This window comes from Podarcis bocagei (assembly GCF_964188305.1).
Source record: "Podarcis bocagei genome assembly, chromosome: 2".
Lineage (NCBI taxonomy): Eukaryota > Metazoa > Chordata > Lepidosauria > Squamata > Lacertidae > Podarcis > Podarcis bocagei.
In genome coordinates, this window is record NC_138126.1 from 91,284,388 (window position 1) to 91,311,277 (window position 26,890).

At 43.3% G+C, this 26,890-nt stretch overlaps 1 protein-coding gene and 1 long non-coding RNA gene across 8 annotated transcripts in view; one reads left to right on the forward strand and one right to left on the reverse strand.

The window, feature by feature from the left end:
• Positions 1-26,890, reverse strand: part of SHISA6 (shisa family member 6) — a 267,634-nt gene that overhangs the window by 236,469 nt on the left and 4,275 nt on the right. For all 7 annotated transcript variants that reach the window (XM_081184485.1, XM_081184483.1, XM_081184480.1 and 4 more), the window contains exon 3: positions 10,030-10,190. In XM_081184485.1, the coding sequence (XP_081040611.1) occupies positions 10,030-10,190 (161 nt within the window). The remainder of the gene's footprint in view (positions 1-10,029; positions 10,191-26,890) is intronic.
• LOC308581812 lies at positions 9,170-11,569 on the forward strand. The gene is made up of 4 exons (XR_014005301.1): positions 9,170-9,293; positions 10,143-10,241; positions 10,359-10,511; positions 11,401-11,569. It is a non-coding gene; the product is annotated as an uncharacterized lncRNA (long non-coding RNA).

Below are 26,890 nucleotides of genomic sequence, written 5' to 3' on the forward strand. Positions count from 1 at the left end.
TCTTGTCTATCAGCATAGTCAACAGAGCTAGAAAATTGCTTCTGTGTTGTTGTTTTTAAAGAAAACTAAGATTCCCAAATGTCAAATGAGGGGCCTAGGGTCAAGTTCCATACTCATTCAATGCAGTGGTGGAGTCACAGCCCTGGCTTGCAGGGCCGCCTCTGTCACGCAGCAAGATGAAACAGAATGCTTCAGGCGGAAAAATTTAGGGGGATGATTGAGGCAGGAATTGATGTCTGAATAGCGAAGTAAATCACTATGGCCCTAGCACAGAGGGAGGCAGCTGGCATCATTTGATGTTCAGCTTATTGTAGCAAAGTGCCTTGGGTCGGCACAAAAGACTGGGCTCACAGCTTTTGGGCCAAACCTTTCACTTTCCCCTTTATTCGTTTCCTGTGCTCTTCCGGCTTCTTGCTGGAGAGTGTGGGTTCCTTCATAGTCACTCCTGGGGTGGCAACACTGAGATTAACATCTGGTCCTGACACCTTGAGCCTATGATGCACATGCACAAGCTCTCTTCTTCTGCAAGTCTGCGTGGAAAGGATCACTCTGTGCAGTGAGCGAGCAGAGAGCAGCTCCACACCGGTGGGAGCGCTGTACACCCCCCTCTCTCTACATCTCTCTGTCCACCACATAATATTATCACTGAGCTGAAAACAAGCCCCCTTTTTTGTCTCAAAGGCTCCCTTTTACATTAAGCGTTCTTCTTCTTTCCCTACGACGCACCTCCCTCCTCCTTCCTTCCCTCCCTTTGCCAGCGAAGCCCATTCGCCTCCTGTGCTCTCTCCAGTCCGCTGTATTGCACAGAGCCAGCTGAGTTTTGCTGTGATGTTTTGTTTCAAAGGAAATCTATATTCTTAATCCTCTTGCTCACCCTCTTGCTACTTTTATTAGTCTCTCTTTTTTATATAAAAAAAGAAGATATTGTTACCATAGTAACTCACAATTTCCTGATATCATTGTGGACGATAAGAGTCGTGATGCCAGGCTTCGCAGCTTTGGGACCACACTCTGCAGATGGAATGCTAAACGCCTTCCTAGGTGGACTTCGGCTGGCCGCATACCCCTCAGCCCACAGGCTGCAAAAGAGAGACTGCGGAAAGGACGCGTGGTCAGGCTTGGGGGCATTTGCAAAGCCAATGGGGTCATGTCAAGTAGTTTTTCAAAATGGGAGCAGCTACAGCATGCCTCTTACACTGAGGCAGCCCAGAATGGCAAAGCATCAGGGAGAAGATACGCACCATACATCCTCCTACATTTATTTTATTTTATTTTGGTGGGGAGGCATCTCAAGTTCTGCTCATTTTGAACACCCGCTTCCAGCAGAGCAGCGCAGAATTTACCCCAGCTGTCTGCACACAAGATGCAGGGGATGTCGAGCTCTGAGGGCTTCATAGGCTGAACTGAGGAGGGACAAACAAATCCATGCTGCCTTGTGTATCACACTTCCAGCTCTGCTCTTTGGCATGAAACTGAAAGCGAGGTAGACTCCTATGCAGCTAGCTATGCCCGAATTAGCAGATTATCTGAGTATGCAAGCACTTATGTATTAATAATGTACCTGCATTTTTGCACAGGCACCACTTCCAATTTGCCTCAATTAAACACTTATTATTGGATACGGAGCCTGTCACTTCAACAAGAAAATATTCATTTCCATGCGCACTGCGGAACACACCATTTGCCACCAAGGAGAAGCTCTGAGGAGCCGTTCCTGGCCTGCTCTCCTGTGCTTTCTGTTAAATGTTAACTACTAGGAGCAGTGCATTTGGTGAGGCATCGTGGCCCCAGCCTGTGGAACTCCCTGCTAGCTGAGATTAGACAGACACACACACACCCCTTGCTGAACTTCAAGATCATGATTAAGGCTTTCTTGTCCCAGCAGGCATTTTGGGGTAGGGTTTGGTTTTATGATGAATTTTTGTTGTTGTTTTGTTTCATTTTCTGTGGATTGCTTTTATATGCACAATTTAGGAATGGAAATAATTAAGTGGTATAGCACATGCCTTAAATAAATAGTGAACGGAGTACATTTCTGTTTTCTCTGAATCAGAATTAAATGTTTCCACACCCACCCACTAGGAGCTCAGTCCCTCTTCTCTATTATTTCCTAGGCATTTTTCCTTTAGAAAACCAACCAACTAGACATGTATTGCTGTTATCCCTGCCAGATGACTTGCTCCACAATGAGTTTGTACAGTCTGCAGTCTTTATCTCTCTGTGTTACTTTGCAGGATATGTGGAGCACTAGCCACATCTCTGTTTTCTACTTATTGTATCTTTTAAAAAATTACTTCTCAAGGTTGCCCAAGGGGTTGCCTAGACCACAGTTCAAACTCACACAAGAGTCATCTGGTAGGGCTTGCACCTACTTAACATCTGCTCTTTTCAACTGCTACCGAATCATAAGAAAATTCTGCATACACAGACAGCGGCGGGTTCTCCCATGCCTAAGGAGGATGCCCCCAGACTATGCAAGTGAGATTCACATACATGAAGACACACAGAAAGAAGGTATGAATAGAAGTGTTGGGGGAGGGGTAAAGAACAATGGCTGCACAAACTAACAGAATTTGCAGAACTCGCAAATCTTACAGCTAAAATAGGAAATCAAGATGGAATATCAAAAAAGCAAAAGGGTGAATGGGACAGCTTTGGCCGAATATATTAAAAAAATCTGATACCAAAAATCAACCTACAAGTAGGGGTAATTCTACAAACAACAGTTAAACACAGCGAAAGACCAGAAGGAGGAAAACTAGGGTGGAATAACAAACTGATATGCAGCAAAAGTCAGGTTTGCTATGAATGCCACGGAAGGTAAGGTTGGGAAGTCTGCACAAAAAAATCCGTTTCTGGAAACAGAAAAATGGAAAATGTACAACAAATTAAGAAGAAGAAGAAGAGGAGGAGGAGGAGGAGGAGGAGGAGGAGGAGGAGTGTGGGGGAGGTTCATCATCCACTCAGGCTCCCACAAAAGAGTGTGCATTGAAGAGTGTGCAAGAACAGTGAACTCTCACAAACTCATGAAACAAACTTGTGCCACCTTTAAAAAAGAGCCTACAGGATTGTGTAGACAGATGGATAGATTAGATTAATGTAGATCTACTGATTTATTTATATTTCATCAGTTTGGGAGATTCCAAACTTGGTCTTGGACTATTTAGACACCAACTACTTGTGACTTTGAGATGTTCTCTGCATGGGTCAGAAAAACTCTAACCAAAATAGTTCTCTTCTTTCATCTGCCAACCCAGAGGCAGCTGGCCTTGACTTCAAAATCTTTTCACATCTGTGTAAGGAGGATTGAAAGGTGAAATGTTTCCCATGCTGCCGAACTCTGAAATTGGCTGGACACATTTGTTAAAGTTTTTTTTTAAGGTAAGGAAAAGAGAAAGATTGAGGGCATGTTCCACTCTCGTTTTGCATGCAGACTGAGATCAAAATATGCCCCCAGGTAGAAGGAGTTGCTGAAAACAGCACTTTGTGTGTGTTTACATTGGAAGCTTCCTGACTTAAATGTCTTATTAAAAGCCTTCCCAGCTATATCTAGCTAATCAGTGGACTAACCTGTGTAGCTTGCTGCATTCAAAGCCGAATTTGCATCAATAGGTTGTTCAGACACAAAGGTGCAGAAGGCACCTGCTCATTGAACCACTTTTGCCACGGTAGCACATAAACTGGAAGGGGAAATTGTTTCTTGGGAATGGTGAAGCAAACCAGGTTCTCCATGTTTACAAATCTTTAAATGGCTAATTCCATTATTGGTATTGAACTTCTCCTAGGAAATCTAGAGTTTCCTTCCAAAGGTCTGTTGTTGTTTGTTGTTGCTGCTGAACACTTTTTAAAGGATGTTTTAAGGAATGTTATGGGATAATAAGGTCAGCTTAATCCCAGCCATGAAGGAGAAGCAAAGCTTTCTGTTTCACCCAGGTGGTGCTACACTGCCTTAAAAGGTTCTGTAGTCTGAAGGAGCATTTGGGTGATATATAAGGGCCACAGATGTAGCTGCATAGAGGCAAGAACCCTATTTAGACCTAAATTTCAATCCCCATTGGGGTTGGCTATTTGGCTTGTGCTTGCGTATGGAATTTTCCCATCAGCCATAGCACCTATCCTTCCCAGCTACATCTGCTACACTGAAGGAGTCCTGTCATCGTCACAGTTCAAAACCCCTTAGCCTTGAGTGAGTGAGTTGAGCCATTCCCAAGGCAGTCCCTTTCCCCTAAGCACATTGGACTTGAGAATCTGGTCTATGGAAACCCCCATTGCCACTCATCTGATGCCTTGGGGTGCTTACCACTTTTCTTAAAATTATACTACCCTCTTTACCTGCACTGACCCCACCAGCGAGGACTAACTGCTAAAGCTTGAATATATTACTACCTAAACTCCTGAGTGCAGTGCAGAGTAGATGCTCACCACAAACTCCCTGGCCAAAGGAGGAAATATACCTAACCTGCCCTACAAAAGAGGTAGCAGGTATTCTTGTACAATCAAAGGGCAGCTGCTGATCTGCACTGCAATTCTAAGTGTAAGAGCAGTGCTAGCCTTTTAAAATCTTAGTACTTACCACCCAGTGGTCTCTCTGCAGGATGTATGGGTATTTGTGAGCTCAACAAGATTCCCACGCTATTTGGGCCGGCTCCACTTCTGCGCCAGTGGCAGGGTGTTTGTGGGGCTGCTGCCTGAGGCAGCTGCCACAGCCTGCCTAATGGCAGAGCCAGCTCTGCCTCTGATGAATATTTGAAAACCCAGATCAATAATTTCCCTGTTTGATGGGAGGAGGAACTGTCTGCCTGAGCAACCCTTCTCCAAAAGTCTGCAGCAATCCTCGGCTTATTGCAAACTCTGTGAACAGAATTCATAATCTTGGGTATTAATTTGGCATGAGGTCCATTTGAAAAGAACCTGGCAGTTGTCTTCTGTGGAGTTTAAACATTCTTTTCCCAGGAGGAATGACCATGGCTGCTTAACTCTACGAGTCCACCTGATTGCTGCACAATATGGTAGGCAAGTGGTCTCTCTGATATCTCACTGAACTCTGTCATCTCCCCTGTCCATATTGCTATCAGGCATCCTGTCCTGTCATATATGGTTTGACTTTTGGTAACAATCTGACCACAGCAGAAAACAACAACCCCAATTGTTTCTAAACATCTGGAACATATCTTGAGTCATTCATGCTTGCCATTTTGCCTGACCAGAGGGAAAGAGATAAAGCTAAAAGAGGCAGCTTGGATTTCACTGTGCTAACAGCTGGTTCAGATTTTGGAGGGGCTGAACTGATGTTGCTCTGCATTTGGTGCTGACTCTGCAGCTCCACAGTAAATGCTTAGTCTTTATATTTTGCAAATATACAGATGATTGCAAAGATGTCCTGAATCTCCATATCCCTTCCCTACAACTAGTCCAGGTAGTTAAGAACACACAGAGGTATGTGCCAGGATATCTTTAGTTCAAATCTTGATGGGACATAGGAAGCTACCTTTTATCAGGACACGCCGTTTGTCCACCCGACCCACTATTCCTTACTCTGACTTGCACCAGCTATCCAGGTGTTCCCAGGCTGAAATCTTTCAAATCACCAGCTACCTGCTCATTTCCAGGGACTAAACCTGGGACCTTGAATATGGAATGCATGTGCTCCACCACAAACCCATAGCCAACCGCACCTCAGGCTTGGGCTCACTAAGTAGATGTAAGCAAGCTACTGTGCTTCAGCATCGGTCTTCCACCCTGCTAATCCAGAACTAGCTCCAGAGGACAACAAGGTTAAGGACAAGGTTCTGAGGACACCAGAGGGCCCACTGACATTCTGGCTCACCAGAGCACCCAATAAGGATGACTGAAATAGTGTGTGCTTTGAACTGTACAAATAACAAGTCATTCATAATATTATACCTCTCTCCTTTTTTTCTGAGTTTGCCTTGAACTGCCCACCACACAGAGAAGGCATAGCAGGAAACAGTACCTTAAGCTCAAAAACATAAGAGACAGAGCTTTAATGCAGAGATTGAACAATTAGCATCTCTGTGATGGCGCCAAAGGAATACTGATAGATAGAGCAATTAGGGAGATTTCTTGTAATCTTAGGCATACCGTGTTTTACATCTAACTCACAACAGCAAATGGTGAATTCCCTGGATGGCCATGCAGAGAGGAGGAACCACTTCCTCAAAGGAGACCCATTGCTGACATCCGTATGTTAGGCATGCTGCTGCCTTTGCAATCTATAGCAGAGATTACATTATGTTTCCTCTGTAGATATTTCTAGCTCCCCAAACCATGGCACTGCATATTCAGAGCACCTCCAGAAGAAATATGATTTTCGCAATTCCCTGGTGGTTGCTGTTGGACCACATTGTTCCCATTTTCTCTTCCAAAATACAAAACTATGGTCTATTATTCACCGTTTCCATTAATTGAGAGATCTTTCTTTCGCTCTTTCTCTTTAGATCCAGAGTAACAACTTAGAAGCCTATTGCTTTATTTAGAATACTTATCCATATCAGCAAATATGTCACTTTTGCTTTGTGAGGCAAGAAATAGGGATATTTGCAAAAGCCCTTTTTTGAACACATCTTTTTGTTTCAAAACTGCTGTCACTGAAACAATAGTTTCAGCAGCCATATCTCCTAACACAATGCAAACTCTGCAGATGAATGAGGAAACTATCTTAAACCGCAGCCTCTTTTTCTTTGCTGATGGCTCCTGATGAAGTGAGAGTTTTGTCAGTACTGAGTCGAAGCCCAGGACTCCACTAAACCCACATTTCTTCCTGCAACCAAACTGGCTCTTAGCATTTAAATTCCATCAGAATTTGGTAAGGGCCATAGTTCAATAGCAGAACATGTGCTTTGCATGCAAAAGGTCCTTGGTTCAATTCCAAGCATCTCCAGGTAAAGAAATCCCCTGTACGGAAGCCTGGGAAGCTGCTGCCAGTCCGTGTCGACAATACTGGGCTAGATGGGCCAACAGTGTGAGGCAGCTTCCTCATTTGCTAAGTGTATGTCGCAGATAATCTGCAGTGACAAATTTCCTCATTATTATTATTATTATTATTATTATTATTATTATTATTATTATTCGACTGAACTAATTTCCTCTTTCCTCCCAACAGCCTGCCCCTGCAGTACCACCACTGCATTTTTATAGGCAGGGGATTGGGAGCTCAAGACATTCACACATGCTTGTGCATAACTTGATTCCTCTGTACAAATCAGCCACAGCTGAATGCATGCATACATACATCAACTTCAGCCGAGAGCCTTGTGGTTTAAGAGGATGTGGAATCTCTGTCTGTGATAGGTGAGCTGGAACAACTAATTCACACATGTGGGGCACCACTTAATGCTGCAGTTATCTGGTAATGAACTGGTGGTGCTGAAGTGGTTTCTTAACTTATAGTGGCTAAACATCTCCTTTACCTGCCCGGCATACTAGCTAGGGAGGAAAAAATGCAGGAAACGTTGGCTTTTGCCCAATTCTTTCTCTAGGTTCTGCGGTTATAGATTATAGGCACAGCTATAGATTACATTCTGCCTTAGAACCAGAAGTCTGCTCCCTTGCTTGCCACAGAGGGTTCAGGTAGGAGCAGTTTTGCAGGGGCCCCAGATGGAGGTGAAGCCTATCAGGCGTAGTGTGAAGAGGGCATGTTAGTGTTGGCATGCAGAGGGTCGGGAGGCTAGCTGGCTAGCCCCAGCTGGGCTATCTCCTTCCAGCCGTCCCACTGCGAAGACCATCGGCCTCTGCTCTGACGTAAATCAGCGACCCGGGCTTCAGAGCCAGGGCACACTATCAGCAGAGAGAACTGCGCACACAGTTTAGGCATGAGGCTTGTGGAAGCATACTACAACTACAGATTTATTAATCATAAATCAGGACAAAGAACCATGTTGTCTCTCTCTCTCTCTCTCTCTCGTCTTCTCAGAGAGAACAGGAAAAAGCAAAAACTATACACAACGGAAGTTCCCAGAAAGCTGTGCTGGAATGTAAACAGACATGTGACATGCAACAGTTCCACATGTCTGCTCCTTAAGGTGGAATGGAAATCTCAACAGTTAGTACACAGGCATGGAGTGGGGCTTGGCAGGTTACTTAAACTCACACTGTCCTTGGCTGAGCCTCTTTGCCTGTTCACAATGCGCTCCCCATCAGGACACAGTGTAAGGGCTCATCCAGGATTTCCAGGTCCATGTCTGAGTGGTGGGTTTTTTCCCCTTTGTCGCAGTGCTTGGACATGAACCTTGAAACCCCAGAGATGTGCATAGAAAACATGGCACAAAATGAAGTCTTGATTAGCCCTAAGATCAGCTGGTTACATAAGGCTTCAGTATGATTTTCTTAATATAAAAAACACTTGGGTTTTTTTTTGGGGGGGTATTTTGTTTTCCTTGCCTGTTCTGCACTGTGAACGAGTGGGAGTTTGTTAGAAAGGGGCACATCTTTTAAATTGGTTGGTCAGAATTGGCAGGACTGTGCAACTATCTTTATACAGAAAGATATGGTTGTTGTTGTTGCTGTTGCTGATATGTTTCTTTTCATGCCATACTTTCCTGCAGGTTTCCCATCCATCCTTGCACCCATATCAGTCTCATTCTTCACCTACTGGAAGAGCTTGTCCCATCAAAAGCTCTCCCTAGTGGTGCAACAATAAAACTGCTAGCACATTTGCAAAGTTAGGCAGGGTCTGGGCTAGTTTCAAATAGGTTGGGGGACTGTGTGTTGCAATTGCTGCATTGCGCGGGGGTTGGACTAGATCATCCTCCACAGTTCTACGATTCATCATTCTATGATACTTTTCTGCCAGAGATCAGCCTTCTTTTACAAAGCAACGTATGCCACCTAACTTAAACTTGCAGTTCTCGCCTCATTTTTCTTCTATCAAAATGCACTTAGAGCATCTTCTATTAAATATCTGGCAGTCCTGCCTCATAGTCATGATGATCCTCACATTACATGCAAATACATATATTTAAGTTGGTGGCTGCTTCTGTTAAGTGAAAAGCAGATTCAGAAGGAGAACTGTGGGAGAGAAGCGCTTAACCATTCCCTCGCCCACATTTCCTCACTGAACCCCCCCCCCCCCATTCATCTGAGTCTTTTCTGTTCTAACCCCCCCCCCATGGAACTACAAAGATCTGGAATCCCATAGAGGAGAAAAGAGCTCGGGAGGTGTTGCAGATACAGATGGCTTCAGTATTCCCTCCCCTCTTCCACTTCTCTGCTGAAACCCCTCTTTTACCTTTTGCCTCAACAGAAGGAAGATCCCTTGGGATGCTATCAATAAGGTAAAGAGAGGAAATGATGCCCAAGACAGGCCCAGTCACACTACCTGTGTGTTGTGCTGGGAATCTGCAGTTTGCAGTGGCAAAAGAGACGAGCTGCCTCAGCACCTTGTGGAGCTATTACCCTTTTAAGGTCACCTGCTTTGACCTCTCAAATAACCAGAGGCAGGAAGGCTTTACCCAATGACTCCTGTGTCATATTCAATCACTTGTGACTGAATTGGGGCATCTCGCTCTACATAGTATCCCATTATGACTGTAACAGTTCATATAATGGATAATACAAAGTATGTCTTATTTCCCAGGAGGTGGGTAGTGGAGTTAGCAGAAGATTCCAGTGCTCAGATGAGGATTTGGGTCATGTTTTAAGACTGAAAGCTTATGTCACAATTCACTTGCCCTTTGTAGTCTTCCCACCCACATATTTTTGTCAGATTTCATTTGTTTGTTTATTGTTATTATTCTTTTCTATTGTAACAGCTCATTATTGTAGTCCATTGCTGCAAAATGCCATTGTTTTCACCTTATACCTTCACCGAGCATTTAAACATGTCTCAATAAGTCCATTAACAAATGTATTTGCATCTCTTAAAGTGTAGTCACAAAAGCACTTTCAAATGCAAGCCATTGCTGCTGCTCCATAGAATCCTCAGGCACTAAGCCTCCATCTTGACTCATTTCCCCCCAATAAAATCACCAGAGTGTGATTTTATAAGTACTGAAGAAGCGCAACACTTACCTGGGTTGCTCTTGGAGGTGCGCACCGGCGTATAGTGATTTTTGGAGGATGTTCTGATTGGTGTGTTGTCTTTGGGGGAGGTATCTATAGCCGAGATAGTCTCTCTTTCACAGTGTGCTATGGGGATTGGTCCCTGCTGCCGGAGGATATCGGCCAGAGCCCTGCAAGGAAGGATGGAAGACAGTGCAAAGTGTTCACAACTCAAGATGAACGTAAGAGAACCTGTCTCTATGTGATACGATGCAATTTTTTTTTTAAAAAAGAATATACTGTGGGCGTTACATTTTCTTTCTTGTGTGTGTGAATGTATTCTTTTGTATAAACACTAGGTGTAATGGAGATGCGAGAGGAGAAAGAAAAACAAATAGAAGCAGGATGGTGTCAAAGTTCCCAGCAGGACTCTCTGTGTTGGTGGTTGCCCATTCACTTGAAGCACTGTCTATGGGTCAAGATTGGAATGCATAGACAGGAGCCAGAATATCGTAAGTAGAAGCCACAGTAGAACTCTCTAACACATATAATGTATGTCAGCTGTTTGAACTTTATGCCATGTATACTCCTGCATGGTATGTATTCTTGCTTGAAAAAATATACATACACACAGTAGCAGCTGATGTGATGGGACACAGCCAAGGAAACCCACTCCCAGCACTAGCCACTACAGAGGCTGCGGCGGCAAGATCAGGGCTGTGTTAGTGCACTTTCAGAGACAATCAGGTGTTCATGCTGCTGCCTCCACACAGCCCCAACCTTGCCCCACCTCATCTTCTTCCAGGTTACCTTGCCCCAGCTCATCTTCCTCCAGGTAAGATGCTGGTGTCAAGAAAGCAGCTCCATAGCTCTGCTCAACCACACTGGCTGCTACTGCACACACACACACACTCACTCACGGTGCTTTATGTTACAATATATATATTTAAAGCCTCTGCTGACACATTTGAACCTGGCCCCATTATCTGTAATTTGCCACACACAGTATATTCTTTACAAAAGAAAAAGGAGGTGGCATACCTTTGTTGCAGAGCACAAGCTCTGCATGGAAAAGTTCTCTGTTTCAATCCCTGGTGTTTCCAGGTACAGTTGCACAAGGCATCTGTTTGAGAGCTGCTGCTACTACTCTATATCAACCAGCCTTCTCCAACCTGGTGGCTCTCCAGACTTGTTGAACTCCAACTCCCAACAGTCCTAGCCAGCATGGGCAATGGTCAGGAATGGCAGGAGTTGCAACCCAGAGAAGAAAAAACAACTCTGGAGGCAACTGGGTTTCAAAAGGCTGGTGTTGTCCATACCAAGCTGGAATTCACGTGGCTTCAGATCACAATGTTAGTTATGTGAAAATCTCAGTTGCATCTCCTTCTCTCTCTCTCCTAGGTGTGCCTTTTGAAGAACTATCCCTGTGGGATATGAACCATGGTTCCTTCCAGGAAGCATTAATGGTTTTCAAAGTGTTTCCCAAGGTTCCCATTCCACAAGGAGGCTGAATCTATAACTATAAATAGTATAGTTAGTATCTATAACTATAAATAGAAGTGAAATATGCAACACCACATCTTTAAGCTTATTCATTCTCTCCAGGTGAGGTAAAGGTCCCAGGTTTATAGCATTCTTTACCTGTTTATGCACCACTGATGCTGCTATTCAGGTTATTAAGGAAGCTTTAAAACCATCTTGCATATTCTTGATTGTTTTAGGATGATGCTACGGAGTGTATTTCTTACACCTTTAATCTTGGCTGTAATTGGCTTTTATCTGCTGTCAATTTATGGTGTTTTAAATCATTGTTGGATTTTGTTCTATTTATTTTTCATGAATTGTTTTATAAATTGTAGGCTACCATGTGAGGGTTTTTATTCTGAAAAGCATCTTAAAATCCTGCATTAAATGAATAATACCTTGGGCACAATCCACTAGACCTGTAGTATGAATCCCTCTGAAATGCCTAGGAGTTGCACAAGAGCTATATTGCAATACATCACTTCTTCCATTGCAGAAGCTTGCTAAGAAAGCAAATAAAGTAGAACACATGAATTTAAATTTCTGTGCAGCAAGCTTTCAAACAGAGTGATTCTTTAGATCTCATTTTGATTTGCAAATGGGATAGTTCTTATTGGGTTTCCGATCCCATTGTTTCTTTTTTACACAGATAAAACAGTGTCCAAACTCTTTGCTCCAGCTGACATGAAAATCTTTCTGAACAAGATACAGAATGGCAAAAGGAGGAAGGGAGTGTGGGGGCAAGACAGGAACAAGAAATTAGGTGGTGAAAAGGGAAAGAACACTGGGCTAAAAGAAAATGCATTATATATATCTATTTAATTGTTGGTTAAAAAAAAAATTAGTAACAGTTGTTCCGCTTTTCAGAAGATGCTGATTTTCATGAAAAGTTCTGAAGTGGATTGTGATGAACAAGATATCCAGGTTCCTTGTGAAATGTACATCTGCATTCAGTGCTGCAGCACTAAAAAAAATACATCAAGACTCTTCCCACAGTGAGATGCTTGTGTGGATGTTTGAATGATATTTCATCTGTGAGAATTTTAGACTCCGCAGAACAAGAGTGGAAGGAAACACATGGGTTGCTTTCTTTGTGTAGCCAAGATCTACAAAGACTCTTCCATGACATGGAGAGGGCAAGAGAGTTTGGCTTGGAAGCAGTAGGAGAGGCTTTAATGCTCATACAATGTAATAGGCTCTGTTCTCTCTAGTGGGGAAACAGGCCTAGAGTCAATCTGTTACCAATGCAATGATGGGAAACAATTGGATTCCTTAATGCATTATTGTTGCAGCCTGCAAGTTGTACGAGAAACAGCTCATTTATATCAGGGCTGGGATCCTTGGATCTTCAGCTGCTTCAGGACTCAAACAGCTTTCAGCTCCAGCCTGCATGGCCAATGGTCAAGGATTATGGGAGCTGTAGTCCAGCAACTTCTAGAGTGGAACATGTTAGCCACCCCTTTTTCTTTTTCTTTTTCAATCCCTCTTAGACAGGTTCAAGATTATGAATCACTCTTTTCCTCAGGCACCAGCCACATGCACAATGAGCAACAAATAACAAGAGTAGTGCCAAAAATTTCCTTCAACTTTTTCCAAGTGTTGAGTTCACTAGTGGCCTTGAAGGAAAAGACAGCTTAATGTCTCCTTTTTACACTGTTATCATTCTATAATGATAAGATATGGCAGTAGGATGGTGTCCTGTGGTGCCGGGACTTGTCCACAGCTGGACGGAGAGATGAGAGTGAATTGCAAGCATCAGTTCTCTTGGTTGCGTGAAGTCGATAAATCAAAATCTGCACCACAGTAACCCAAATTCTGTGCACTGGTTCATAACAAAACCATACATCTGTGGCATCAAATTCCTGAGAACGCACAGAAATACTATAACTGAGCAGAACACAAAAGAACAAGCTTTCTGTTACCAAAGAACGCATCCCTTGTATTGAAGGATGCATCACCAGTCAGCACCTCTTCTTCAGATACATATAAATTTGGGTGCAAGAGCATGGCAGAGAATCCAGAGAAGACAAGCTATGACGGATACTACCTCAAAAATATGCAGTGTTGGGAGTGCAGGCTAACCAGTGGGAAATGATGAGAGCCAAGAAGGAGATGCAGTCTTGAGGAGAAGCTGTTAAGAGGGGAAGCACTATGGCTTAGTGGTAGAAGGCAGACTTTGTTCCTGCCTAACTATCCTTTTAAAGTTCATTGGGAGTATCAATAAGCATGTGGATAGGGACTTGAACTTAAAAAACAAACAACAACCCAGATTCCATTGAAAGATCCAAGTAAGCTTAGTAGTTACAAGATACCTTTATCTCTAAATGTATGTATGTCTAAATGTGTTTTACATTAAAACATTTTTAATGCAGTTTGGCATGTTTGAGGTGATAACTGTCACAAAATCTTGAAATGTGTGAAATCTGAAGCTTTTGCCTAATTGGAACAAGTGCTTTTATATGGACCAGTGCTGGTTTTTAAATTATCTGAAGTTGGAGGTGAGCAGTGAGGTGGCTGAGTTTGCTGATGACACCAAATTGCTCAGGGTGGGATAACGAGGAGCCCCCAAATGATTTCTTCAAACTGGGTGAATGGGCATTAAAATGGCAAATGTGATTCAACGTAAGCATGTATAACATTATGCACCCTGGAGCAAAGAAGTCTTAACTTCACATATAAACTACTGGTGTCTGAAGCAGCAATGGCTGCTCAGGAAAGAGATGTTGGCGTTGGGGTAAATGCTCACCCAGGTTGTGCCATGCCTAGCCCTGACCTGGTACCAGGCACAGAATCCTCCAAGGACCTTGAGGAACAGACAGCCAAGGACCTTGAGGAGCCCCAGACAGCACCTTTTGTAGAGTAGTGTAATGTAAAGCATTTTTTCTTGTGAAACTTTCCCATAGATGCTAGAAACAAACAGAGGGAAAAACAAATTGTGTCCCAAAATGCAGGATTCTTTTTTTTAAAAAAACCCTGAAATGAATGCTGTAGAACCTGAAGGCAAATTGAGAGTTACATCCCACACCTGCACCATGCTGAGCTGCATCATATATTTATTTATAAGTGCACATATTTGATAAGACACACTTTCCAGAAGGGGAAAGGTTTAATTAGAAATATCCCCATGAGATGTTAGAATCGCAGGGCCAAACTGCACGTGACATGTAGTTGTGTGCCTCTTTCCCCTAGTGGTTTGTGTGGTGGTTGTTTTTTTAAATGAAAAGCAGCCTCAGGCAGATGTAAGCAGAGCAGAGGAATGGATTAGGGAAAGGACTGCTTAACCCTTCCACTTCCTTCCACTTTTCTACTCAACATCACCCCCAATCTGCTTTCCAAATGGTGAAGGAAAAGATGGGGGCTGTATCTTCTCCTTAATGGAAGAAAAATAATTAAGAGGGTTCCTATGAAACAAATAAATGGCAGGAAGGGAAAGGGCTAAGTATCCCCTTTCCTCCTGCTATTCCAGTCCCAAAGCTGCTTTCCTTTTCTTTTAGGGAAGCATTGAGGGCCAAGGCCAGGCAACTGCGAGTCAGGTTTAGACCAGATCTTTAAAATCAACAACCCTGAGGACTAGACAGGTCCATCAGAAGAACAGAGTTGGAAGGGATCCCCAGGTGTCATCTAGCCCAACCCCCTACAATGCAGGAATTACAGTCAATAAACCATCAGTATCCAGATGATACCCAACTCTACCTCTCTTTCAAATCGGAACCAATGAAGGCGGAGAAGGTCCTGTGTGAGTGTCTGGAGGCGGTTGGAGGATGGATGGCGGCTAACAGATTGAGGTTGAATCCTGACAAGACAGAAGTACTGTTTTTGGGGGACAGGAGGCAGGCAGGTATGGAGGACTCCCTGGTCCTGAATGGGGTAACTGTGTCCCTGAAGGACCAGGTGCACAGCCTGGGAGTCATTTTGGACTCACAGCTGTCCATGGACGCACAGGTCAATTCTGTGTCCAGGGCAGCTGTTTATCAGCTCCATTTGGTACGCAGGCTGAGACCCTATCTGCCTGCAAACTGTTTCGCCAGAGTGGTACATGCTCTGGTTATCTCTCACTTGGACTACTGCAATGCGCTCTATGTGGGACTACCTTTGAAGGTGACCCGGAAACTACAACTAATCCAGAATGCGGCAGCTAGACTGGTGACTGGGAGCGGCCGCCGAGACCATATAACACCGGTCTTGAAAGACCTACACTGGCTCCCAGTACGTTTCTGAGAACAATTCGAAGTGTTGGTGCTGACCTTGAAAGCCCTAAATGGCCTCGGTCCAGTATACCTGAAGGAGCGTCTCCGCCCCCATTGTTCTGCCCGGACACTGAGGTCCAGCGCCGAGGGCCTTCTGGCGGTTCCCTCGCTACGAGAAGCCAAGTTACAGGGAACCAGGCAGAGGGCCTTCTTGGTAGTGGCACCCGCCCTGTGAAACGCCCTCCCACCAGATGTCAAAGAGAAAAATAACTACCAAACTTTTAGAAGACATTTGAAGGCAGCCCTGTTTAGGGAAGCTTTTAATGTTTAATAGGTTATTGTATTTTAGTGTTCTGTTGGAAGCCACCCAGAGTGGCTGGGAAAACCCAGCCAGATGGGCAGGGTATAAATAAATAAATTATTATTATTATTATTATTATTATTATTATTATTATTATTATTGTATTATTCATCAGTACCAGAAGTGTGGTCATGAAGCCTGACCCTATGCATGTTTACATGGAAGTAAGTAAGTTTCCATATAGTTAAAGCCATGGTTTTCCCCGTAGTGATGTATGGAAGTGAGAGCTGGACCATAAAGAAGGCTGATCGCCGAAGAATTGATGCTTTTGAATTATGGTGCTGGAGGAGACTCTTGAGAGTCCCATGTACTGCAAGAAGATCAAACGTATCCATTCTTAAGGAAATCAGCCCTGAGTGCTCACTGGAAGGACAGATCCTGAAGCTGAGACTCCAGTACTTTGGCCACCTCATGAGAAGAGAAGACTCCCTGGAAAAGACCCTGATGTTGGGAAAGATGGAGGGCACAAGGAGAAGGGGACGACAGAGGGTGAGATTGTTGGACAGTGTTCTTGAAGCTACCAGCATGAGTTTGACCAAACTGCAGGAGGCAGTGGAAGACAGGAGTGCCTGGCGTGCTCTGGTCCATGGGGTCACGAAGAGTCGGACACGACTAAACAACAACAAGTTTCACTGTGTTCAGTCAGGCTTTCCCATGCATAAGTGTGCACTGGATTGCAGCCTTAGAGAATTTCTAGATGACTATCTATTTTTAACAGAATGAACACATGATCGTTTCCCATCGGTGGTGCACAGTCCAGCCTCACTTTCTTATCCGTGTTGCACTTCTGTTGCAAGGACGTATCTCTTCCCTATATCAATTGTGACTGCTGTGTAGAATATATTCATGAAAGTAGTCATAGGCACCTGTTTGGCATTGCCTGTGTTATAAAAAGTGCCAATGACACAACTCACTGCTTCCCTATGATTGCCAATTTGTGTCTCTTCAGAAGTTTTAGATGACAATTTTAGTCTGAGCACTCCCTTGCTCTACCACTCCAGCACACAAGCTCTTAACTAGTCTTTAAAACAATCATCATCCTTGGCAATGGTTCCTTTCCCCCTATATCAATACCCCACTGTTTGCGGAGTTTATGTGAGCGTCTTCTATTTAATTAACAATGGTGTACTTCTCCTCTCCAAATCTGGAGTACTCTTTTATCCTGATTTATTTTTGGAAGGAGTGAAGAGCAATATGCCTACCCTTCACAACAAGATCACCACCACAGCCATTCTTCACGGACTGTATACCATACCATACCATACCATACCATATCATACCATACACTTGACTTTGATTGGGGCTTGTGGGACAAAAACTAAACTATGATTGGGGCATGTCTTCACTGATTGCTTGAGTAAATCCTTAACACAGCATGCCCAGTCTTTGGGTGTATGGCATGACTAATTCCCAAGTAGACTAACAATGGGATGAAGAAGTACCTGAGGAGCAAAATAAGATTATTGGCAGTTGCCATGATGCAAAAAAGAAAAAGAACATGGGCTAAAGTAAGTGCACAGTAGCTACAGAATAGACATTGGAATGCAACAAATCTATGGAATCTGGTGATTCCTTATGACTTTCATTGGTCCCATCAAGTTGGTATTATAATGGTATTCTTGGGAATAAGGCCTTCAGTCTTGGCTGAGAACTAAAACTTAGGTTGCAGAAGTGATCCACTGAGGAGCTGTACCAGAGGATCTAAACTACTGGCAAGAGGATCCTAGCTGGTAAAGGCAGAGCAGCAATGGCATGTGGCAAATCACAGCGTTTGGATTCTGTATGGTTCCATCCCCTATTGTCTTTCTGGATAGCCTGTTTGCATTCACCACGAATAACTATTGCAAAGGGAATACCAATGCATAGCATCACTGAGAAGGAAGGCATTTCTCTTGCTTACTGTCTGTCCACAAAGTAGAATCCTATGGTCTGACATCCAAACCGTCACATTTTCTCCCTCTCTGTGCCTGTGTTGAGAAAGCTATGCATCAGGAGCTGGTTCTCACATGAAGCACAATACTATTACAGGAGAAATAGAACAATTTACTAACCACTGCTATAAACAAGATAAACATCACTTAGCACTAAGCAAAAAAAGGGGAGGAAAGCTCGTTTTTGCACCCTTCTTCTGAAATAATAGTATGTTAGTCTGTTTATGGAATAAAAGGAAAAGTAAGGAAGTGATGATTGGGGAGATGAGCTGCCTAACCAAAGGTGACAGATAGTAAAGGGGGAGAGTAAAGAGCCTTATTCAGGAAAAGAACATTTGATTATTGAAATACTTTCCCTGTAATACTCGTTTCTCTGCTGCACCGTCCAACTTTAGATTACACAAGTGGAGCTACAGCTGCAGTCTACATTTTGTTTTGGTATCTGAACTGAAGGCAGTGAGGCTGTCCCAAGCAGCTTGGGGAGCACAGCACCTGTGTCAGCAGAATTCCACATTTATGAACAAAACCATGGTTCGGGCGTGCTCGGCCATAGGAATGACCTATCAAACTGCATGTGCTCATTCTGTAGCCCAGCCAATAAGAAATGCTCTCTCTATGCCACTTCATTCCTCACTTTGTATCGTTTGGCATTAAGACAGAACTACAAATGCAAACGCATGATGATTAGTTGCTTTCTAATTAAATCACAACGATGTTTGTGAGCAACTTCCAACACACACACACCCTGCCCCCAATAACCTTAAGTAAGAGAAGCAAACTCCTCCCTGGTATGACATCATGCACGCTTGATGGATACGTCTATTCTACCACACACGCAACACGCAACATTTCAGCTGATTGCTTCCCAACTGCAGGAGAGAGCAGTGGGAATGAGAACCAAATATGAGGGGCTTGATCTTGCCAACCTCATCTCAACAGGAGCCAAAGGCAGCCTACTTACTTGTGTAAGCGCTGCAGGCTTGAGCTATGACACAACTGAAAGGCATTTTGTGCCAATAATACATCTTAGATCAGAAAAACAAATCTTGCCTAAGAGGATGCTTCACCTATCTGAGCAGATGGGAGAGCCAGGCTGGCATAGAGGCACATTCATCTCTTCAGATAATAGCTCATCATGACACATCCAATTTTGAGCGAGATCCTCAGGAGCTGAATTCTAATGCTGGGGTGCAAGATAACTATGTTGACTTAAGTTGGGCTGTTGTTGCTGAGAAGATCAGTTCAGCTGGAACTTTGTACATGCCCCCAAGGCTATGTGTTTGTGTGATCTAGCTTGATGAGAGCAATGAGTACACCTATCATTGTGACAAATCAGAGGTAACAGGTGTAGTATAAACCTGATCATGGTAAGGTAACACTGACCTTGAAAAGATAATGGTAAGCAATTGGACAATGCAAAACACAAACATGAGCAGGTGTACATGAGGCTAATTAATCCCCCAGCACCTGGTGTCCTAACTGATCCAGGTAACGCCTCTAATCACCTTGCAAATTTAGGTTAATGTCCATAGATAAGCCCCTTCTCAGTAACGAGCTATCTTTTGTATCTCCAGACTGCTCCATGCCTCTCTTTTTAAGATACCCTAACCCTGATAAACGGGACACGGGTGGTGCTGTGGATTAAACCACAGAGCCTAGGACTCGCCGATCAGAAGGTTGGCAGTTTGAATCCCCACAATGAGGTGAGCTTCCGTTGCTTGGTCCCTCCTCCTGCCAACCTAGCAGTTCGAAAGCACATCAAAGTGCAAGTAGATAAATAGGTACCGCTCTGGCAGGAAGGTAAATGGCGTTTCCGTGCACTGCTCTGGTTCGCCAGAAGCGGCTTAGTCATGCTGGCCACATGACCGGGAAGCTATACGCCAGCTCCCTCAGTGAATAAAGCGAGATGAGTGCCGCAACCCCAGAGTCATCCATGACTGGACCTAACGGTCAGGGGTCCCTTTACCTTTACCTTTTTAACCCTGATAATTGTGATAGGAGCATATTTCTTTTCTCTCCTACTTATTTAGCATCCCCTCCTTCCCTCTCACTCCGTTCTCCCACCTCTGGTACATGTTTGTTCCCCCCCCCCACGATGAGTCAGGGTACTTTACAGAGAGTGGCAGCTAATCTCTTCCTATTAGCAATCCAAAGGGTCCCACAGAGAGGGATGTAACCTTTTGTACAACAGAACTCTGTTGCAATTTCTGAGTCCAGATGTAGCCATTTACCAGCTGTTTACAGTGAAAACTCACAAGCCATAGTTTAATATCTTTCTTCTGCTCCTACCTTTCTCAGAACAGTTAACTATTGTGTGGCAGCCCTTTCAGTGGAAAGCCACCCAGATATGGGTGGGCGATAAGATTTGCACTGCATCCCTCTCATACCCATGACTGAAGCCATAGATTAATATAAGGACAGTGCATAGGACACCTTCTGCTCATTGCCAAAACATGTCAGCAGTTGGCACCAATGACTATCATTAGGGTATCGTTGATGCACATGAAATAAGTAGCTATCACTGGTCAACTCCTCTTTGCCATGTAACTGTGAGAGGAACAGGATTGTTTCTGTGAATAACCATAGTCTGCCTATTGTTTGCATGGGCATCCATTAACTGCCCCACTAAGATTCTGCTTCATTGAGGGAGAATCTACACTGTATATTGACATGACAGATTGCTCGGTTGTAGCAATAGTGTGAAGAAGACTTCACACTATTTGTGTGAATTTGTGAAGAAGACTTCAGGAAAAGCCAGGGACCAAAGACAAAGTATTCTAATTGCCCTCATTTGAAACCAAGCCCTCCTTGAGTAGGAAGAGTTCCTTCATGCAAATCTATGTGCTGGAATTGGGCCTATGTGGTGCTGATCTTGCTGAAATCCATCAAAGCCTTCCAAGAGGCTTCCTATACTCACTTTTTATGTTGCCTGGCCAGAGGCAAGAGGCTGTCAGAGCTTATTCATGCAGACAACCGGGCAGCTCACCTGAAAGGATGCATCTCCCGTGGGACACAGAGGGAGGGGGGGATGAGGAACAGGCTGTCAGGATTTTGCTGAACTATCTGCCATTCATCGGTCAGTCTGGTACCCATCTTCAGGCTGCCCGCAGCCCGAGTGTCATGGAAAGTTCAAAATGCTACCCAAGCAGGCAGCCCGTTTGTCAAATTGATTCTGGCCTGGTTTATATACTCATCGGTTTTAACAGCACAGTACTGAAAACTTCCTAGGTTCCTGAATGTATGTTACACCACACTTCACAGGAAGCAGACATTCAGTTCAATGCCCCACTTCCCTGCCCATCTCTTCCATTTCCCCTCCAGAACCCAAACATATAGGCACATCTATGCATTTCCTGCAGTGTTACAGAGAGTTTCCTAGAGAGGATTTGGAAGCACATGTTATAAAATGTCATTTATGAAAATAAAAATAAAAAGTAACTGAATGATGCGTGTTTCAGGCTTTAGAGCTCTGCGTGCATGTGTCTGTTTGTGAATCTGTCTGTGTACTATTGTATCCTGCTTATGGCTGTTGAGAAGGGCATACGTTGGTGGTTCACAATGTACGTGCCGAGTGAGTGGGCTGCAGGTTCAAGTACTGAGATTAATCACATCCATGTATCATAATAAGCGTGCACAATGAAGAGCCACTGTCACTTTGAAAAGGGGTTAGTAAAGAAGACAAACAGACTGAAGCATATCTGAAGAAGTGTGCATGCACACGGAAGCTCATACCAATAACAAACTTAGTTGGTCTCTAAGGTGCTATTGGGATGATTTTTTAGTTTATTTGTTTGTTTAGACTGAATCATGATACCGAGGGGAACCTCATGTGAAAGAGCAGGTGCCTTTCTAGTGGAGATGCAAGTATGGCCAGTTGACATCAAGCATTGCTCACTCCAAACATTTGACTGTTTTGGTTTTTGGTTTTTAATTACATTTTCTACTTGAAATTCTTGGGTACAAAAGACACACACTCTGCATCATGTGTCAATGGTGTTCCTGTGTAGAAATAGCAGCTTTTGGCTAGGAAACTGGAAAGGGCTATGGAACATTAACTTATACTATAAAATTCAGTCAGTGTGGAAATTCAGTCAGAGAGGAACATTCCTGTGACTGTGTAGACCTCAGCAAAGCTTAAGCAATGGACGGAGCCAGAGTTTTCTTTAAAACACCAATACAGCCCCATTGGCACTGACAGGTTTTCTCCTAATTAGCAAAGCTTCAAAAAGCTCTGAATGAATTCCAGCTTGTAATGTTATTAGCCTGGTGCACTATATAGAGGCAGGAAATTAATAGAAATCCATTGAAATGCACCTCACTAATGGTTAGATGCCATTACTTTTTGTATGTAGGTGCTTGTGCATGACAGGGAAGAATAATTTGATGGGGGAAAATCAAGGCTGATCCAAAACAAAAATGCAGGCTCAACAAAATTAGTAGCATTTCTGTTGTAGTATCTCTTGTTCCTGGATCCTGTCTGTAACTAGAGTCTCAAGTAAGGGATGCTGCGGAGAGATGTACACAGACCATCGCAGAAATGCAACTCTAATTCAGAGGTCCACAACAACATTACACAACCAAACTCTAGCAACAGAAATGAAAACACAGCTGGCAACTAAAATTATCTCAGCTGAGTGTGATGGCTGTGGGCAGTACATGTTTAGGAGGCCAGGGTCACATTCCTGAAATAAAAGTATGTTGGTGTTTCTACATGGCCAAAGGACTTCTGTTTCCCCCCCTAAATCTCTAGTTACAACTGATGATAAAGGTAATTGCAGCAGCCAGTAAATTACCAACATCTCCTCTGCCACACATATCCAAATCATGGCTAACAATAAATCAGCATATGACTTACAGGGGCTAAAAATCATAAGGCATGGCTTAGAGGAGTAACACACTTACAGGCGAGTTTGATTGTTATGTGGCAAAAAGGTAGAGTTCAAACTTAATTTCTGGGTAGAAAAATACTACAGTTCTCTCAAGCTACATCTGAAGTGTTGGCCCCTGCCGATCCAACAATACAATGCATGCCCAGTTAGGAATGCTGAGTGATGTGAGGCCAGCTGCCAACACTGTTCCTGAGAGTGAAAATAGGGATGTTGCAGTTAAATGCAAAATCACCAGGGTCTGTTGTGCAGCAGTGCACATCTAATATAAAAATGACCTATGGATTTGCACTAGCCCAAGCTAATGCAAATGTGAGCAAAAGCTCATGGCACAGAAGAATTCGTGTTTTGGAGGAATCCCAGATGCATCTGCCAACATGAACAAGTGCTTCAATATGAATTTAACAGAAGCAGGAGAAAAGGAAGCAACATTGGTAAGTACTAGAAGATGAAAACCTAACTTCGGAGACAGCAAAATATAAAGCTGCCACATTTCAGGGAAATTAATTAGATAGGAGGAAGACAGATAATGTGTGCAGTGTTCCATCCATAGCCACATCAGAAATATGCAGCATACCCTGAAATATCCACCAAGTATCACTGGAGTATGGTGAGATCAAAGTATGCACTTAAGAGTTTTGGGGTGTTTTGTGTGTTTCGGGTGCAGACTTAAACATATATAGGGCCTGATTTAGAGCACTTTTTTGGTATACACATACACACTCGTTGATTCGGAGGCAGACCAACTCTGTTTACAATAATCCACTCAAGGCTGAAGTCCCACTATTTAAACTAACATGTGCGAGAGAGGCAGAAATGGCAGAGGCAACAAATACAAATCTCTTCTTTACTTGGGCAAGATCATTGCACAGCTATTTCTGGGCTATATGCCTCAGTAGCAGAATTAGTTTAGAATCCAGATCATTTTATGGAGGGGGAAGCTCTGGGGAAAGTCTAACAGCAGTGTTCGGAATTGCAGAACATGAAGGCTAAAAGGAAACCTTCATGGTTGCATGATCTGTGCTCACCAAACAACAAGCATGAAAAGACTTCTAAAATTCACCTTGCCATAAGTACCTGTGTAGTCAGAAGTAAGTTAAATAAAATGTATGAATATGGTTAAGCAAGTAACCATAAAGGATTCTGACTAAAGGAGATTCTGACTAACAATTAGGATTCTGACAGTAAAAGCTGTTTGACAGTGGAAGGGACTACCTCAGGAGGTGGTGGTAGTTTTTAAACAGGGTCAGATGGCTATTTTTCAGGGATTCTTTAGTTGTGATTCTTGCATTGAAGGGAGTTGGCGTAGATGACCCAAAGGGTTCCTTCCAACTCTACAATTCTATGATTCTGTGAACAGATGCCCCGGGAAAAGAGAAAAAAACTGTAGAGTCCCACCTGTTATGACAATATGAACATGATTTCTCCCCATATATTTTGCATCCAATCTGACTGAATGAAAAAGGTAGCTATGTTTATGCAATTAACATAGGAGCCCCAAATATTTTTTTAAAAAATGTAGATGAAATTGGTGAAATGCTCAGGATGCTATTTTATGTTTCTTTTAATATGCTTGAAATTGTGCCTTTATAAATAAATTTTAGTATTGTTTAGAAGTTCTTTGTTTTGCTCTAGGCAATTCAAAACTACAATCCATGCTTTGCCCGACACTTGAGCCACATTATGTTCCCTCACTCACCATAGTTTGGAACCCTTCCTGGATATAGTAAGAAATATATGCACATAGACTTATGCCAACTAATCTCACTTATAACTATTTTTTAAAATCATCTTGAATGTTCATTGGGCAATGCCACCCTCCAAGAACATGGATAGTGTTGCTTTTTGAGAAAGAAAATGACAAAAACAAGTTTTTCTTTCTAGTTGTGAAATGCACTCTTCACAAGACCCACCAGCAGTGGCAATTCTTCACACACAGATGAGATTGCAATTGTGTCATAAGAAACTAAAAGGCCTGGTATCCATCTGGAAGTTCCTCTCACTGAGCTAATGCTGCTTCCTCAAAGAACTAAATAAGAATTGTCGCAGTACCTACATGCCCTCTATCAAATTCTAAACTAAGTGAAATCCATTGCAATTTAGGGCTTGATATCCTTCCCACTAAAATCCATAGAAACAGCATTGGGCATATAATGAGCTCCCCACCCCGCCTTTTTTAAGAAAACAGTTTTAAGTTAAACCATTGTGCTATTTGCAGCAAGTATTGCATTCATCACACACTTGAATCTGAAAAGGTGCTTGCAATTGCTGGACGACTGCCTAGTCCCCAACCCAGTTTGGAATACAACCAACCATTACTGTCCTCCCTGTTCCATCTGCATCACCAACATTCCATCAGAGCTCATAAGAACAGATGCAACATTCCTGTTCCTATCCCCCAACTTTTCCTCTTAGTCATCTCTAGAGACCCAAGACTGGTGCATAACTGTGGGAAACAGGAGCATACTAGTCATGGTATCAAGAGTTGACATGCCTTGACAGGTGTGGTTATGTCACCTTTAAAACGGAGACAAACAACAGGCCATGCAGCCCCTAGTGGGGAACCTCAGATATGTGGCCATCTAGGCCTCTCTCTCTTTCTCTCTCTCTCTCTCTCTCTCTCTCTCTCTCTCTCTCTGGAATGCCGTAAGGCCATGCCCTCCCCTGACCTTACTCTGTGTCCTCTTCAAGTGCTTTTGCCAGATGCCGTGTATCTCTGAACTGTAACAGTGCCTTTTGCTGGTCTGGATGTAGCATGAATAAATAGATGTCTGCACAAAGACTCTGGATGGAATATAGGGGAACATCTGTATGAAGGTAAGAGTCAAATCCACTGCTCTTCCCACTTCTAGCCCTGCCCATCACAGACATGTGGCCCACAGGGAATGTGGCCCTTGAGCTAGAAGAGATTCCCCACCCCATCCAGAAAGCTGGATCAGTGCTTCACAATATTTAAACCATTGTGCCACTGTTGATCAAATTTAGGTTAAACGTCTCTGAAAGGCATAATCTTTTGTCATCTACTATATTCTAATAATAAAAGTCAATCAACTCTTTTCAAAGATATTTGAAGTCATTCCCCCCCCCCCCACAACGCTCACTCTGTCATTCATTCTTTAATGCCCTTCATCTCCATACAGGTGATTCATTTCACAATTTAGAATTCATCTTTTAAAAAAGCAAATGGGAACTTCAAAGGAATAGAAATGACAAGAGGTGTTTAGACAGGGCTGACAGGGCTCCCTATGATTTTAATGGGAGGTCTCCAACCCCCTGGCATTATATGTAGCAAAAGAAACATGTGGGAAAGAGGAACATGTGCTAGGTTTCCAAATTCATCAGAGATGTCATTTGTTCACTGAGACATGCTGGCTTCAGCAGAACAGCCATTGAAACAAACAAGAGCCTCTTTCAGTATTATACGCCAAAGATGCACACACTCAGCTTCTGATAGCCACCAGGACTCTATCCAAACGGCAATAAAAATCATTTTTGACCCCCATTTTCTGACTGTGTCAATTTTGGGGTGTGTGGCATAAGTATGAGCAACCATAACGTATTGACTAAGAGCCAAGGGTGTTCTAGAATCAAACTCTGTCCTGGCATAACCCTTCAGAACAGAAACCTTAAGATTGCAGTTGTATCTGAGGTTTGTCAGGAAGGTTCGGATTCAGTGTGTGGTGTATGTGTAGCTGTGATAACTTGTACCAACTGATGAGTTAGTTTCCCTTCACTGCATATTAGATAGTAGGGAAGAGAGAGAGATTAAAGGAAATTGTTTTTAGGTCTTATAGATCAGAAAAAAAGACTATAAATGGAGCCTTTGCAGGGATGGGGGCTGTCTTGGGAATTTACCTATAGGCATGCTGGTATTCCATGCAACTAGGGAAAAGACACTTGTCTCTCACTCAAAAAACTGTGGTCAAGTATTTTGACAAAACACAGTCTTTAACTGATGACTTAAATGAATGATAGTTGTGCAATGACAGCTTTTTCTCTCTG